General features: G+C 40.9%; 2 protein-coding genes across 10 annotated transcripts in view; both read right to left on the bottom strand.

Moving 5' to 3' along the window:
- The window catches only part of CEMIP (cell migration inducing hyaluronidase 1), a 144164-nt gene that overhangs the window by 114115 nt on the left and 13736 nt on the right, over positions 1–16313 (bottom strand). The gene's annotated exons all lie outside the window — the stretch shown is intronic.
- LOC125643336 (cell surface hyaluronidase CEMIP2) overlaps positions 1–16313 on the bottom strand; it is a 74257-nt gene that overhangs the window by 33926 nt on the left and 24018 nt on the right. For all 8 annotated transcript variants that reach the window (XR_012670282.1, XR_012670281.1, XR_012670283.1 and 5 more), the window contains 5 exons: positions 15330–15461; positions 15172–15207; positions 14105–14257; positions 11340–11517; positions 5035–5250 (listed from right to left, as the gene is read on the bottom strand). Coding sequence is in view for 5 of the 8 variants with exons in the window: in XM_075133152.1 (XP_074989253.1) it covers positions 5035–5250; positions 11340–11517; positions 14105–14257; positions 15172–15207; positions 15330–15461 (715 nt within the window). In the remaining 3 variants the exon portion in view is untranslated. The remainder of the gene's footprint in view (positions 1–5034; positions 5251–11339; positions 11518–14104; positions 14258–15171; positions 15208–15329; positions 15462–16313) is intronic.

The raw sequence follows: 16313 nt of genomic DNA on the forward strand, positions 1-16313 counted from the left end.
GTTCTTTATTCCAGGATATCTTTACTCTCAACTCTTGAAACTGAAAAAAAAAAAATTTCCATACATTTCTGGAGCAAGAACTTTGGTATATGTGAACTAATCATCTCTCTCCAAGGAGGAAGAAGAGACATAGCAAGAGAACTTTGTTCTAGAATAAAAGAAACCCAGCTTCCCTTCGCTCCAGCATATATGTTTACAGCTAACAAAAAAAAAACCAAAAAAAAAACCAAAAAAATCCAACAGCAAGAAGTGAAGTGGGCAAAATATTCTAAAATGTGAGGAGTGATGAGAGCCTGGTCTAGCACAAGGGGAAGAGGCAGCTATTTTGTAAGAAGAATCCTAAAGAGAATCTTATAATGACTCATTTAGCTGTGATTAACAGTCTAATCCAGAAGGATTTAGTCCCATCTCAATATACATTGAGAGATTACTTAGTAGATTGTGAAATTATTGAGAAATTCTCTTTACAACTCACGTTATTTATTATCCATCTGGGTAAAGAGTGTGAAGATAAGCAACATTCAAGGTGTACACACACACACACTAAATTCTTGACTTCTGGACTGAGGCAAGATCGGTTTCCTTTCTAATGATCTAATTCAGCCACTGTTTTTATTCCTGGTATAGTGCTGACTGATGGGTTTGGGCATCAAACCTCAATCCAAAGTTCAAAATTAAGGGCAAAACCTTGGGTCAGATCTAAGGTGCAGTTTTTCTTCAGACCCCATACACACCAGCTTTCCAGGCTCATGCAACTTCCAAATGAAGGGCTATTTCCCTTGACAAGAATTTTAGTCTACGGAGGGAGTTATACAGCTTGCAATGGCCAGTGATACTGAAGACCTCAATATTCCTTTGGAAGATCTCTTTTTAGTTCCATAAAACATGCTGGGACAGATTCTGATACCTATTACACCAGCATGACTCCAGAGGCGCTTTGCTGAAGTCAGCAGAGTTATTCTGCATTTACACTGGTGTGTAACTGAGATCAGAATGGGATCCCTTAATTGAACCTTAAGACACAAACTAGCTTAGAAAGAGCTTGTTGACTTTTCATTCTAAGGACTCAACCGTGGGCGGTTTTAAGCCTCCTCAAATCCCAATGATTCATATTGAGCCTTAATGGATTCTACAGACTTCTCTATCTCCTCAAAAAGCAACCTTTCCTAGCATGGTTTAGAAAAATTCTGAGAGCAGCTACCTGCAATATTTCTTGGCTGCTTTATAGTGTATGCATTCAGGAATGATGATGGAAATATCAAAGTCATAACGGGATAACTAGGTTTTGAATAGGTCAGCAGATGCCAGTGGAAAAATATATATATAACTAATCAGAGGATGCAATAGCAAATATCCACTCTAGAATTGTGTTTGACAAAATAAAAGCATTAAGAGAGATGGAACGACTTCCTGCCTCTATTAGATGAGTACCCCAACAGAATGAAGAAAAATGTACCAAGTGGGGTGAATTTGTTAAAAATAAATAATTGCTCTAAATTTTTATAACAGGACATCTATTTTAGTGTAACCCATAAATTATACTGCCTCAACTCTGCTGCATTCCCCTATCTTTTAGTGCTTACATCAGAAAATAGCTTATTCTGCCAATTAGTAGTTTAAAAAAAAAGTTTCCCAGCTTCTTCTGATTAACTCCTCAGGTGCTGCTTGGAAGGCATGTGAGAAGAGAATAAAAACCTGGATTAAACTGCTCAGCTGAAGTCAGCGTGGCACTGGGCAGGCAGATCGTCTAACAATTTTAAAGCGCCCAAGTCACTCTTGGACCAACAGAATTTGAGTGTGTCCTAGAGACTCTGTAGGAAACTCAGAGTTGCCAACACTCATGATTTTATTGAGAGTCTTGTTAGGTTTGGTAGTTTTCTTAAACCCCTAGCTCATGGAATCATATTATTGGAGAAGCTTAGTTTTCATTAAAAACAGAAAGGAGGTTTCCAGCAGAGTAAAGCATGAAAACATTGACTCCGAAAGGCTCAAAACTTAGAAAGCAAATAAAAGACTCCAGCATTTTTTTTAATCTCATGATTTTTGAGCATGTGAAGTTGGCAATATTGGAAATGAAAGTGCTGGTGCTCCTCAGGGACCCCTGCTGGCAGCCCTCTCTAGGCAGCAATCTGAAACCAGGCCAAGGAAGGGGTTGTGATGCTGGCTGCTTACAGGTGGGAGTAAGGGAATCTAGGAACAAAGACAGCTCTGGAATTCACACAGCGATGCATCAGGTAGGCTAGAGGGGAGAGAATCAGACCAGAGAACTCTCAGGAATGAAAAGCTTCCAGGTTGTCCTCAAAATCGGGTGAGTTAGAAATACTGCAGAAGGAATGGACTTTTCTATAGTATTTCCACTTCGGGTGCTCATCAAAGCCAAGGGGGGAAAAGCCAAACAAAAGCAGTGAACTGAACTATCAAAACTTTCTCAAAAAATATTTGGCTTAAGCTCTGAAGGAAGGGTTTGGTTCATATTTCATATGACCTAGCTTGCCCGTCCCTAAGCTAAATACCTTCATCTCAGTTCAGCTGTGACTGAAATGGCACTTTCACCTGCTTATGCCATGGATGAATAGGATGTCCTGTCTTTGAGAGCTACGTGGGAGGGGAAAGAAAAGCACATTTTGTAATGGCGTTTCTAAGATTAAAGTAAACCAAAGGCCTCCTCATCTTTCTCCATGATTGGGTTCATTCTTTTACTCTTTTGCACTGAAATATATAGTGCCAGATTTAGCACACACAAATCATCAGACCCAGCAACTCTGGTGTTGCAGTAAAGTACTCAAATGACTATTCTGCAAATTAAATCAGTTCCTATTATGTAGAACCAATGATCTTCGCTGCTTTCATTTCAGATTCATATCGATTTCCCCACCTAAGGGCTCATAAAGTGAAGCTTTTAGTATGTACTTTATTCACCCAACTGGATGCTGATTGGGTGAAAGGAGCTGGTAAAGGGACAGATCCCAGGGAAGTAAATGTTTATTCTTGCCTGAACTCAGCCAAGGAAGGTTTCTGTGGTGGAAAAACCACCTCACCCTGTAGAGTGCCATAATGGGAAGAAAAGTTCTCCTTTTCTTTTTGCGAATACAGACTAACACGGCTGCTACTCTGAAACCTGTCATAATGGGAAGAGTATAAATAGAAATAAAAATATAGATTCCAACTTGTTTATCGTTCTTAATTTAACCCTTGAGTTACCAGAGATGGGGATGCCACACACACACACACACACACACACACACACACACACACACAGAGTAAATCTGATTTATGGGGTTAATACATATGAGCCCAATCCTATTTCCACTGCAGTCAGCAACAAAAACTCACTGGACTTCAATGGGGCAAGATCAGGCTTATCCTTTGAAATAGCTCTGCTCTCCACTGACAAAACAAACCTGATTAATCAGTGCTGTATGGGGGCACCTCTAACGTTATACAGTCTTGAATAACTTCGGCAGGATTTTGTTCTGGGCTACACTGTACTTTGGCTGTCATCGTGATGACTAATGAATGCATGAGGAGACGTGCATGTGCAGTATTCTCCATCAGACATACAAGAATCTTCTTAAAGAAACATGTCCCCTCACAGTACATACTGTGGCCTGTAAGACCTTATTCCCAGCTCCCAAATATACTTTCCTGTCTTTTATATCCATCAGTTTATTTTGGGAGAGGGGAACACTAGGGGAGGCAGTCTTGATCACATTATTTGATAATTCAAAATGAAGATATTCTGTCTGAAGAACAGGTCACTTTAATGAATGGCTCAGGCATTTTCAGTATAACTCTTCTTGCGTATGGCATGTCTCTTTTGCCCTGTGCCACTGCAGAAATGAAGTGCCCATCTCCCCATAAGTGCAGAGGAGAATATTACAGCTCCTTTCGAGAGCCACATCTCATCTTACGGGCTCAGATACCAGCTGTATAAACACAACCCACACCATGCCAGGTACATCTGCTGCCTCATGGTTCCGTTTCTCATGTGATTGCAGAGCATCTAATAGTTGCCATGTAAATAATAAATATGACAACATTTGGGGTGACTAATGTGTTTTTAGTCAAAAGGGCCCTAGGAATTCAAGAAACTAGTGATTTCCCCTCATAACCCATACATTTGTATTCACTGAAATGGCAATATAAAGCAAATTGTATTCTCTCATTTTCTCTTTAGGTCAAATATGATTAATACTACTACTTAGCACAAAGACAGGCCTTCTTGTTTTCAGGGCTCTTTACAAATACTAACTAAATGAGCGTTTTAATCTTCCTGTTATAGAAGCAAATAAGTACTACTAAGCCTCCGTTTATAGATAGGGAAATTGAAGTCAAGGGCCTAATTCTGGAGCCCCATTCACAAGGCGCAAGGGCTCCAGGATTGGGCATCATGTGAGACTAAGTGATTAAGTCAAGGCCTCTTAGACAGCTGGCTTCCAGTCCAAACCTGGCTTCCAACCTGGCTTCCAGTCCAAATCTAAACAAGTTTTTTTACATTATTAATGCCATGCTTTCCCTTAGTACCCTAGCTGGGTGTCACAGGACATACCAGGGTGTATATGCTCAGCATGAGGGCCCGGGCAAGATTTTCTACTAACTTTAAAGCAGGTTATATACTTTGCTGTATGGCTGTAAAAATATTCTCTAGAGGCGACAGAGGGGCATGGAGAGGTGGATAGAGAGTCTGCTTTCTTTTTCCCCAGATATTAAACAAAACCCTGGTCTACATTACAGAATTACTACTGTATAACCAACATCACTCAGGGGTGTGAATAATCCACAGCCCTGAGTGACGTACTTATGCCAACCTAAGAGCTGGTGTAGATAGCGGGAGAGCTAATCTCCCACTGACATAGCTACCTCCTCTCGCTACCTAAACCAGATCCACGGTACTAATGCTTGCAGCAAGACTGATCTGAAATATTGCACTGGGGACGGTAAAATGCTTCATTGCCACTAGTGCCCTGATTCAGACCATTAGTAAAAACACCCTCTCCCAACCGCTCCAGATCCATTACAATCTCCCAGTGTTACCTGTGCATATTTCCCACGGCATATCATTCCATTCCACCGTGGGACAGTAAGACATCCTGGATGACGAAGCAGGTAGTTGTCTGCCCTCCCTATGAAGGTGTCTGGATATCCCGTCACTGAACCATCCAGGTCATGGAAAATAGAAACTTTGTCACCATCATTATCATTGTCTCCAAACCACTGGCCTGATCTGCCAAAAAACACCCTGAGTCCTACCTATAAGAGAGAGAGCCAAAAAAGAAGTTACTGGTGTAGCCATAACTGATTATTGGGGATAGATGGGACATACGTTAATATAGCTCAGTCAGGAACACTTTTAAACTAGAAAGTCCTATGGGTTCAAATCACCACACCAAGACTTAAGCTACGGAGGCATCCTGCATTTAGAAACAATTTTGACAGTATAAAGTTTATTTACTGGGATTTTTGTCTTCCCTTGTTTCTTAATGCTGAGGGATGTTTTCATGAAAACAGGATCTTTGGTTCTTAGAAGTTCATCTGCTCCTGCTGCTTACTCCTTGAAGTAATAAACAGAAGAATGTGACTGTAAGGGGATAAAGCGGCACTGGAAGCCTATGAAATGATTAAAGAACAACCATCCTCTACATGGAAATGTCAGGAAAGTACATTTTTAAAATGTTCCCACTTAATCTCATAAAACTGTGTGAAATAGCAGCTCTTTTCAAAATTCCCTTTTGTAGATATTCCAATATATTATTTGGACGCATCTTTTTGGAAAGCAGACAAAACAAAAACAGAAGTTAAAACCTCAATTGCGCTCCCTATGCGTAACCCCAGTTTTTGAAATGGCTAAACATCAAAGCAAGAGCGTAAGGCCGGTTACAAAAATACAACAAAGCAGGGAACCTGCGGACGTTAAGCAAAAAGGCGTTGACTATTTTCGTGTCTGTAGAAAAAGTAAATTAATAGGTCACAAGGCGACAGTGAAGGTAAGTGTTTTAGGTCAGGTATTTTTTGCTGAATCCCTGAGTAATAATGTGCGCTACACAAGACAATAGCGGCTTGATCATGCAGACCCAAGGAAGTAATCTTACTTCCATTAGTCCCATTGACTTTAATGGGACTACTCACATGAGTAAGAAATAATTACTCATTGAGCTAGGGTTTGCAGGTAAGGCAGCAAACCTACTATGGTCTTTGAAAGCTCAATTTTATAATGCCCACTGGATAAGAGCTTGCCAGTATCCTTACTCACATGAGAAGTCCTATTGTTTAAATGGGACTACTCAAAGGGGTAACAACTATTTGTATGAGTAAAGATTGCAGGAATGGGCCCTTAAACTATGTTTTATTTAGTCTAGGTTTTTCCTATTACTTTACAATCAAATCAGATCCTATAACCACTTTTCTTTCCTTCTCCTAGTCTAACTCCTAGCCTCTTACTGAATCAGTCCTTTAAAAAAAACCCACCACCAACCAATCAAAACATACTGAATTTTAATCTCTGTTTTTGAGCAGTTTCAACTTTTTTCTTGTTTCCCCGCTGGAAACCTCTGCCAAAGGAGCTATTTGGCAAAGAAGAAGGATCCCGATGGGTACTTTTTTTGTAATATCTAAAAGAGGCAACATTAGTAAAATGTAAACATTATCCTGCAGTTCAAAGCTCTACTATAAATACCTTGCACCAATGTATTCCTGGGTTTAAATATGGACACTCCAATGGTAAGAGAAAAGAGGCCTCAAAACAAAGTACAGTGTGTACAGCTTCCATTTAATTAGCACACTAAGTTTTTCCAGACACAACACAGAAGGTTTTATTGTTTAAACCCTAATCTTTCTCCTACATTCTCCTGTAAACTTTGAGAATGAGAAATAAAATGGCTATTCTAAAAATTCAAATTAAAGGTTACACTAATGTTGACAAAAGAATCACTGCTAAACTTGTAAACTGGGAAATGGTCAGTATTAATTTATGACCCAACACTGGGAAATACCTTCTTTTGTACTGTAAAAAGATGTAGACACAGAAAGGCATCAGCTTCCAGATATAAAGTTTTGGGAACAGGGATAAAGGGCACAAGACTGATTTATCTCTAGCTGTCATGACTCTTACGGACTTTAGTGGGAACTCTGTCTAAGTGAAGACTATAGAAGTTGGACATCATTTTGAACATCTTCACATACATATTTACTATTTAGAGTGATAAATTATATGGAATACATGGTGGGTGATAGGTGTAAAGAGATCTTTACTCAGGGGTTTGGAATATTAGAATAGCAACTATAGGGAGATGGATTAGTAGGCGGAGGATGCAGTCACAGATATGTGACAAATTTAATCATCAAATGCCTCTCCAATTTATCACATGGATATCACCTCCACATATACAGTATACACACACATGAATGAACGAACATGCACCTACACACCCTTATAGAAAAGCCCTATAGGCTTCAACAGAAAATTGTATCTTTTCTATAGATTTTTGTTAAATTAACCAGTGGAATTGAAAAGGAATTGCATCTTTTCAACAGAATTCTATGGGATGGTGCAAAACACCTAGAAATAATATCCCTGTCTACTACGATCATCATCATCGTTGTCATAATCATTAATATTTTTACAGAAGTGGGTTGCCAGGGTACTAGGGAAATTTGTCAACCAGTGTGGACCTACCCCTGTTTTACAGTCACAACTCCAAACTCTCATTTTGAAGCAGAGATTAAAGGTCCTCATTCTGCAAACTGATCAGTGCAGGCAGACCCTGATACCCATGCAGAGCCCCCTGAATTTACTGTAGCTTTAGAGGGTGGGGGTCCACCTGCATGGAGCAGCTTGCAGGACTGGGACCCAAATCAGGTAAGAAGGAACAATCTCTCTCGTATTACAGAAAAATGTGGCTGACAACATAAGGGATCAGTTTCTATGGGGTCTGATCCAAAGCCCATTGAACTCAGTGGAGTTGAGGGCTCAGTTCTGCTTCCTTTGGAGTCAACATAAAGATCCAACTGAAGTAAAGAGGCAACACATTTATCTTCCTGGTTTTTGTCTGGTTTTTTTGGATCTGGATTTGTCTGCTTGGATCCACCCTATCAGAATTGCAATTTTTAAAGTGCATGAAAACTTCTGTTTTGCCTGGCACTCAGGAAACACCAGGGTAAGATGGAATAGTCTAAATATAAAGGCAACTGCTTATATTACGAAGTGCTCCCCTCTTATCTACATGGCTACATGAATTTTGCCAGCGTAAACTCCCTTTCAGCAATTGTGCGCAATAATGGGGAGTCATTAGGCTGGATCCAGGCCCCTCCTCCAAATATGACTCATCTGTGCACTTCCAGCAATGCAAAGAGACATAAAGCTGCCCTGAACAGGGAGCTGGGGATTCGCCTAGCATGGGCAAATCCATAGATGGTAAAGAGCTGACAGCCTGCTGTAAATGGGCCCAGCTCCATCTCTAAACTCCAGCTATTCCTGGGAGCTGGAAAAACCACCACAGGAGCCATTAACAGTCAAAATTAGAACACCCTCAGGGGACTGAACCAGTCCTGGGCTACCGAACGATCATTTGAGCTCAAATGGTGACATACCACCATCTGTCTCCCCCAGGAGCTGGCACAGCTCAGACAGACCCAAAGTCTGGGGCTGACATTTTTATTATTAATTAAAAAATTTTCCCTCGTTTATGAATAGTCCAATGTAAAGCTTTCCTAGGAAACTATGCACAAACTCTGCATATGACCTAAAGATGATATTTCCTCCTACCGGTCTAGATTCTAGCTATGGGACATGGAGGGTATGTCTACACTGCAGCTGGGAGCAAATGTCCCAGCTGGGGAGTCACTTGCACTAGCAGGACCCAAGCTACTGTGCTAAAGACAGCAGCATGGATGTTCCAACTTGGGCTGGAACTCAGCCTCTCAGGCTTCAGTGTCCAGGTTGAAACATCCACATGGATATTTTTAGTGCACTAGTTCAAGTTCCACTAAAGCAAGTCTGTCTACTTGGGCAGGGAGGCTTGGTCCCAGCTGCAGTACAGATATGTCCACACAAACTAGGATGACCAGACAGCAAGTGTGAAAAATCAGGACACGGGGTGTGGGGTAATAGGAAAAAGACCCTAAAATCGGGACATCTGGTCACCCTAACACAAACCCATGGCACTACATGACCATCTGAATCTTGTGTAGGCAGAGGACCAATGACTGTTTTGAGGACTGCTTATAAAGTGCTATTAAAAGGCTTTGTTATTCATTTTATTATCTGTAAATGCACACATTTTCCTTCCCTCATATGCAAGCTTTGTGTTTGTCAACAGAAATGTAAATAAAATACTTTTGTAGAGTGTAATGTTTAGCTCTTCTGTTCCACTTAACAATTGTTTTTATATTGTAATTAAGCAAGACCTGACTAGTTTTATTATTTAGTCATCTGATCAGTGAGCTGATTAGCTTGAACAGTCAATATGATTATGCACCCAGCATGACTAATAGCTTTAATATCACTATGCAACTTGCATCTTCTGAAGTGACTGTAAAAATAAGCCATCCTTTAGGGAACTTTTCAAAATTAATAAAAAGAAGCCTAAATATGAAAATTAATAAACAGTTTAGGGGCGCTATGTTAATTATATGTTATCCAATAAAGCAATTGGCCACATAGCAATATGCAAGAAGCCCTTACAGTTTTACTTCAGGATCAGATGATCTGGATTCAATCTGGATAAAGCAGAATCGAAGTGAAAGGTGTTTTTATTGTTTACTGCTATGGCAGAGGTGGTTAACTTTTTCAATTTAATTTTATTTTTTTTAAAGCAAAGAGTTGGCAAAATATTAGAATAGTAAAGAGACATTTGTTGGGAATGGATAAACAGGAAGTAATTACTTGGATAATGTAACCAAATGTTTTATAATAAACTTAGCATGTGTTATTTAAGCATGTTTGTCTTTAATTCAGATTGCAGCAGCATTTAATAACTCCTCTGAGAGGTTCTGCCTTGCAGACCTCAGATCTTAAAGGTGTTCCTGTAATAAACTGTCTCCCAGACCTGAAAAGGTGCAGTGACATTAAACAGGCTCAGAGACCTCAAAAGGTGCTACAACTTTACACATCTGCATTTTCAAATTTTTCCACAGGTAATGATTCACTAACGTGCCTGCAAACACATGCATTTGGAGTTAAAAAAAAAAAAAAAAACATCTGACAGCCCTTAGGTTACATTCCCACTCTCCTCAGATCCACTGCAAGATCAGACCTGTGCATTTTAGGTTTCCCTCTAAGCACACTCCTCACTCCATGCTGAATGTTGCATCCTCATTGTGGCTAGTTCTCCAGAGGGATGAAAAGAATGTACAACTAAATTATCTCTTACCCTCGTTCTGGCTTCAGGTGTGACATACATGGGTAAATACAGAGGTCTGATTTATTTAAATGCACAAGGATGAAGTGCACTATATTTTCACAAGAGCAACCACAGGAGTGACTGTGCTAACACAACCTTTACATAAAATATACTCCTGTTGTGTGGATAAGGCGTGATGGAGGAAAGGCAGAAAACCTGCCTGCTAAGCCAAAAAAAATGAGGTCTGTCAATATTAGAGCCGTGGAAACTTCCCTACAAACAAACCCAAACCTTGAGCTAAGGTTATAGAGGTTCATGAATCACACAGAGGGCCCGGGCGTTGTTACGGGCAGGCCTGGACCTTGTTACGATCCCCGGAAGGAAGCCACCTGGAAGTCAGTAATTTTTCCTTCATGGTTTCAGCCCAACCCAGGCAACTTGTAGTGATTTTGTGTGAGAGTTCGGTTCTGAGTTTTACGGGCTCAGATGAACCAAAAACCTCAAAAGCCAAACTCGAAGAGACGTGACTGCCACATGAATCCAAGAGAAAGGCTAGAACAGGTAAACCATTTTACAACTCCTGTCAGCACAAAAATATTGGAACTTATTCATCAGTCCTTTCTCTGGCTCAATCACCATTGTGATCCATAGAACTTTCAGTGAAGACCCCAGGATCAGGCCCAAGGTTCTCTCTATGTATCTAAGAATTGTACCACAACTTTCTGGCACTCGTGCTTGTTGAAGTTTGATTTGTGTGGCTCCCAAACACTGGGCCAGATCCTCAACTAGAGTAAATCAGCATAGCTCCGTTAAGGTGAATAGTGCTATGAATGATTTACGTCAGCTGAGATCTGGGCCTCTATGTTAACGACCAATGTAGATTTTGCATCTCTGGTCACCCAGAAGTAAGATGTCTCTTGAGTAAACCTCTCAGCACTGTTAAACACTTTTGCAAGTCAGACAAGCTCAGCCAAAACCCGCACTCCTATTTTTCTCACTTACGTTTCTCTCCATCTTGATCTGGGACACATTGTTCTGAGGGCTTATCTGCCAGGAATTCTTCATGAAGAAGCCAATGGCGCTTGAGTATCGGTCCGCAGTGGGAGTAAACTTTCTGAAAGTGCATTTCACCAGCCTAACAGGCCCGTCATAAATCTGGAAGCCACGGATAGGGAACGTCCTATGGAAGTTTCAAAACGAACAGAAATCCATTTTAGACATGTGGGCTAGATCAGTGCTTTCCTCCAAAAGCACAGAAAGACACTACATTTGTATCTAGCAGTTACACCCTCTTCATGCTCCCTAAATCAAGATCATGCTGCTCTAGGCCATGAGGTGCTGAACAGCATCATCCCCTTGTAAGAGGCACCCAGCTCTCCCCAGCTAAGGCTCAGAAGAGGAGCAGTGGTTAAGTGAGTGATCACAGAAACAAAATCCCAGTCCAGAGCAGGATCTGGCCTCACCCCACCTTATGGCCCCTTACGGCCAGTCAGCAGGGGCAAAACACCTTCAGCAGCTTCGGTCAGAGAAATCCCAGGGACTGTAGGGTCAGTGTAGTGTCTCCTTTGCTACTTCTCCAGCCCAGCCCAGCCATAGGCATAGCTGGGGGACTGTTATATCAGTCTGATCTCCCACCGCTGTAATGGCCGCCACCAGCTGATTCAACTTAGAACAACTTGGATTTTCCTCTCCCCACAAGCTGCTTCAGGCATCACATGGTCATCCCCAAGAATATGGCCCATAACACTTTATAGTTGTAAGATTACATCTTCAGGGTTGGCCTGTGGAATATGGTCATGTTGCACAGGATGTCAAAAATCTAGAAGATGCCATTGGGGTCTCAAGTAAGTCTTGATCCCCCCTTTTTCCTGTTTACAGTACTGAATTCTGTGTTACCCAGGTGCTGTTTGATTAATGAATGGCCTACAGTACCTTCATAAAAGAGAACGAAGGGGGCCAGTAGATACATGTTTGCAATTAATTTGTTCAGAAACTTAGGTAAAGCTGGATTGCTCAAGCATCAGAAACAGGACGCACAGGTGTACCCTCTTATCGATTATGGACTCCACAGCTGCATGCAGTGTTGTATTATATACAGGGAGATGCAAGAGTGAGATTCTCTCTTTGAATTTGACTGTAAGTGTCTAAAGCACCTACAGCCTGGGATAACCCACTAAATTAAAACATAAAAAAAAATAGCACCCTATCATATAGTGCAATGGGAAATCAGAGGTACATGTGGTGGCCATGTGGGAAACCCTAGTCCTTGATCCAGAGCTTACTGAAACCAATGGGCTTTGGGTCAGGCCTTTACAATGCCAGTGCCTGTGCTGTAGCTATTCAGCAGATGGGACTAAATACGCTTTAGGGTTAGAATTGTATTTTATTTAAAGATGAGACATTGTGTCCGGTAGCAATAGTCCTTCTTTCCAGCTTTGCAGTTCCTACCAGTAAACACAGGTTATTAAAAGGTGAACTCTGAAATGCAATGGAGCATTCCAAAGAGTTGCCTGATAATAATAGCGGCTCTAATTATTCAGGGTGTTCTGCAGAGATTCAATTTCATAACAATAAGAGATTCCTGGCTATACAGGTCTAAGGGCTAATTGCATGCAAGGCATGCTATAACCAACCAGCAAATACTCCATCTATTGTTACTTGTTGCTTTTCTAAAACATTCCTTAATAGAGGTTTGTCATGAATGACAATTGTTTTGGAGTTTCTATTTGCTCAAGGTGTGAGAAATTGTAGAAATATGCGGGGGGGGGGGGTGCACTGACTGTTGAAGGGGGGGGCTGTTTGCCTGTAAAGGGAGCTAACTTACAGTCCCAGAAAGAGAAGTGAGATCCTGAGTGACTTTTCTTTTGCTTTCTTTGTCAAACTGGGTCATATGTTGTTCGGACAGAAAGGAAGTAAACATACACCCACTAGAAAAGGAAAATCAAGGAACTGGACACTATTTTTCTTTTGTTTGGGGACTTCAGTGGGAGCTTTGCCTGTGTCAGGAATGAAGAATCAGGTGCTGACTCAGGAAAGGGTATGTCTATACTGCAATTAAATGCCTGCGTCTGGCCCACGTCAGCTGACTCCGGCTCAAGCTGCAGGGCTATAAAATTGCACTATAGATGGTTGGGCTTGGGCCTCCTCATGAGGTCCCAGAGCCCAAACATCTACACCAGACTTTTAGAGCCCCATAGTCTAAGCCCCATGAACCCAAGTTACCTGACACAGGCCAGCCACGGGTGTTTAATTGCAATGTACACATACCCTAAGGGAGATCAAATATGCGCGCTAAAGTCTCTTTGGAGTTGGATGCGAAGGTGTACAGGCAGCCTTGTCTCCCCACCTCTTCACTTCAAATGGAAATTATCCAGCTTTGCCTCTGATGCCACAGTGGCATGTCTGGGTGCAGAACAATATTTACAATTGAGTTAGTGTCCCACCAAGAGAGCCAATCAGCCCGGACACTGGCTGTGATTGTAGCCCTGAAAAATAGTTCTTGGTTTCTTTCAAACTTTCTAATCCACTCTCCAGTGACTGATAAATTAGGCAGAAAAATTACATCAAAGACATCCAGTTGTTAAAGCTTTCACCGCATTTGTCTGGAGAATGGGTTTTATTTGGATATTCATTGGTTATGGCCTGTGTAATAAATTTAAACATCCATTTACATCACCCTTTAGTAGCCACATTCATTTCAAAGGCTTTTATTCTATCACATTTTTCTTATGCTAATATCAAGGGTAAATGCTAGATGAATAACCTACTTGTTTCTGGGTAGTGTTCTATATTCTCCATTTGCCCCTCTACCCCAGTAGCTGTTTTGTCCTCCCTGGGAGCCAATGTTGTTGCTTTCTCCGACAAAGATGGAATGTGCAACTTCCAGGCTGGAACCCTCATCTGTTGGGAAAGTTCCATCACTAGAATCAGACAAAGAAAAATGGAAGGTAACTATGTGACATAGTTCAAAAGAATAATTAAGGAATAATTTGAAAGAACTTTTTAATTGCACTTCTGAAACAGTCATTTTTAATCTGAAGAGATGCATCTGCAGGAATTAAAAAATAGTCTTTAGAAATCAGCAAGTTAGTATTAATAATAGTAGTAATAATGCTAATTCAGTGGTTCAGGCAACTACAGTTAGGTCTGATTTTTATATAGCCTCCTCCATCCTAACACATTTTACAAATCATGAGCCAAACTCTAGTTCAGAATTAGAAAGTTACAAATTCTTTGACAAAAGAAAAAAAACAAAAAAAACCCCACAGCCAGGGTCTGATCCAAAGCTCACAGAAGTCAATGGAAAGATTCCCATTGTCTGCGACCGGCTTTGGATTAGGCTCTTAAATCACATTTAATCTTGGAGAGGTTTCTGGTTTACAACAGAACAAACCTTTCCATTACCTGAAAGTAGTAGGAATGTGGTCAGAAGAACCACTCTACAACCACACCAAGGGCCTTTTCCTGCTACTTCTGCATGAAAATATACCAAAGGTATGGACATTTTTGGTCTTGCCTTGACTAGAATGAATACAAATCTCCTTAGCATACACCAGAATGTTTAGTCTAAGGGTTTAGAATCTACAGCCCAAAAGGAAATCAGACATTATGACATATTTCCCAGACATGATAAGGCAAAGAAATTGAAATGCCATATTGCCATTTTCATTAATAGCTATTATGGGAGAGACCTGATGTGGTTTGGGAAGGACATGTGAGATTTTCTTGCATCTTAATGTGATCAGCAGGGAAGCTCTCCTCACCTTCCATTCTTTAACATTTTAAATTGTGGAGAACCCTGAAAAACACAGCATATTGAGAGAAATGAAATTACCTAGCTAGAGTGAGTCCAATTCCATTGTCTGAAAACCTAGAAAAGAAGAAACACGAATGTGCAAATTACTAGGAATGTCTGATGTTAATTTGTCCTACAGATCCACTTATTATGTCAGTAATGAGCACAATGATATAACTGTAATTACATTCACCTACCCACAGTTGCGGAAAATAATGTCACCACCTCTGGCCCAGGCCCCATGGTCGTTATTTTTAAAAGCGATGAGGCCATCAATTAAGGCAGGAACTCGTGGTTTTACAGGGTCAGCATCCTGATGTGGGCGGAACCTGAAGCAAGGAATCTAGTTATTATACCAGAGCAATGGGAAATAACCTTAAACACAGGAGGTCCTGTCAGTCACCGCTAATGGTTTCCACATACTGAACTGATGGGTTTAAAAGAAGTCATTTTGTTTCTATTTTCAGCTGAACTTATGTATTCTGGATCACATTCAAAACAATAGCTTCATTTTGGTACTGCATCTTATTGCAAGGCTAACACAGAATAAACATTAAGAGTGAAATTCTGGCCCCAGTGAAGTCAATGGAAAAGCACCCATTGATTTCAATGGAGCCAGGACTTCTCTCTCAAGATGGATTTTCAGAAGGATCTTCTAGACTTAGGAGCACACAGTAACATTTTCAAAAGCACCTGTCACTTAGCTGCTTTTAGAAATCCTACCCACAAGCCCCATTGACTTTCAATGGGACTTATGTTCCTAAATCACTTTGGCACTTTGAAACTCCCACCCTGCAAGAACAAGATGCCAACTGAAGATAATTAAGTGACATACATGAGCTATCATTTCAGTCTTAAAGTGGGACTCCCATGTCTGAAAGCTTCACTAAGCATGAATCTATACGTTTTCCAATCACTTTCAGAATATTTCTTGCCACACTTGCCGATGACTGAACACTGCTGAGTTTGGGAGAAACAAAACAAAGCCCCTTATTCTTCCCCAGTCCATCTTCATATTCGGTTTCATCCTTCTGCAAACTCATGGGGCTGTATTGTCTCTTCTGCTTCCAGAATAAGGGGGCCGAGGGAAGCCACAGAAAGGGGAAATGTCACTTCTCCTGCATTGTGGTCCCTATCCTTCAACTCCATGGGAGACTATCAGTGCTCTGTGTAGCTCACAA

This window comes from Caretta caretta, chromosome 10 (assembly GCF_965140235.1).
Source record: "Caretta caretta isolate rCarCar2 chromosome 10, rCarCar1.hap1, whole genome shotgun sequence".
NCBI lineage: Eukaryota > Metazoa > Chordata > Testudines > Cheloniidae > Caretta > Caretta caretta.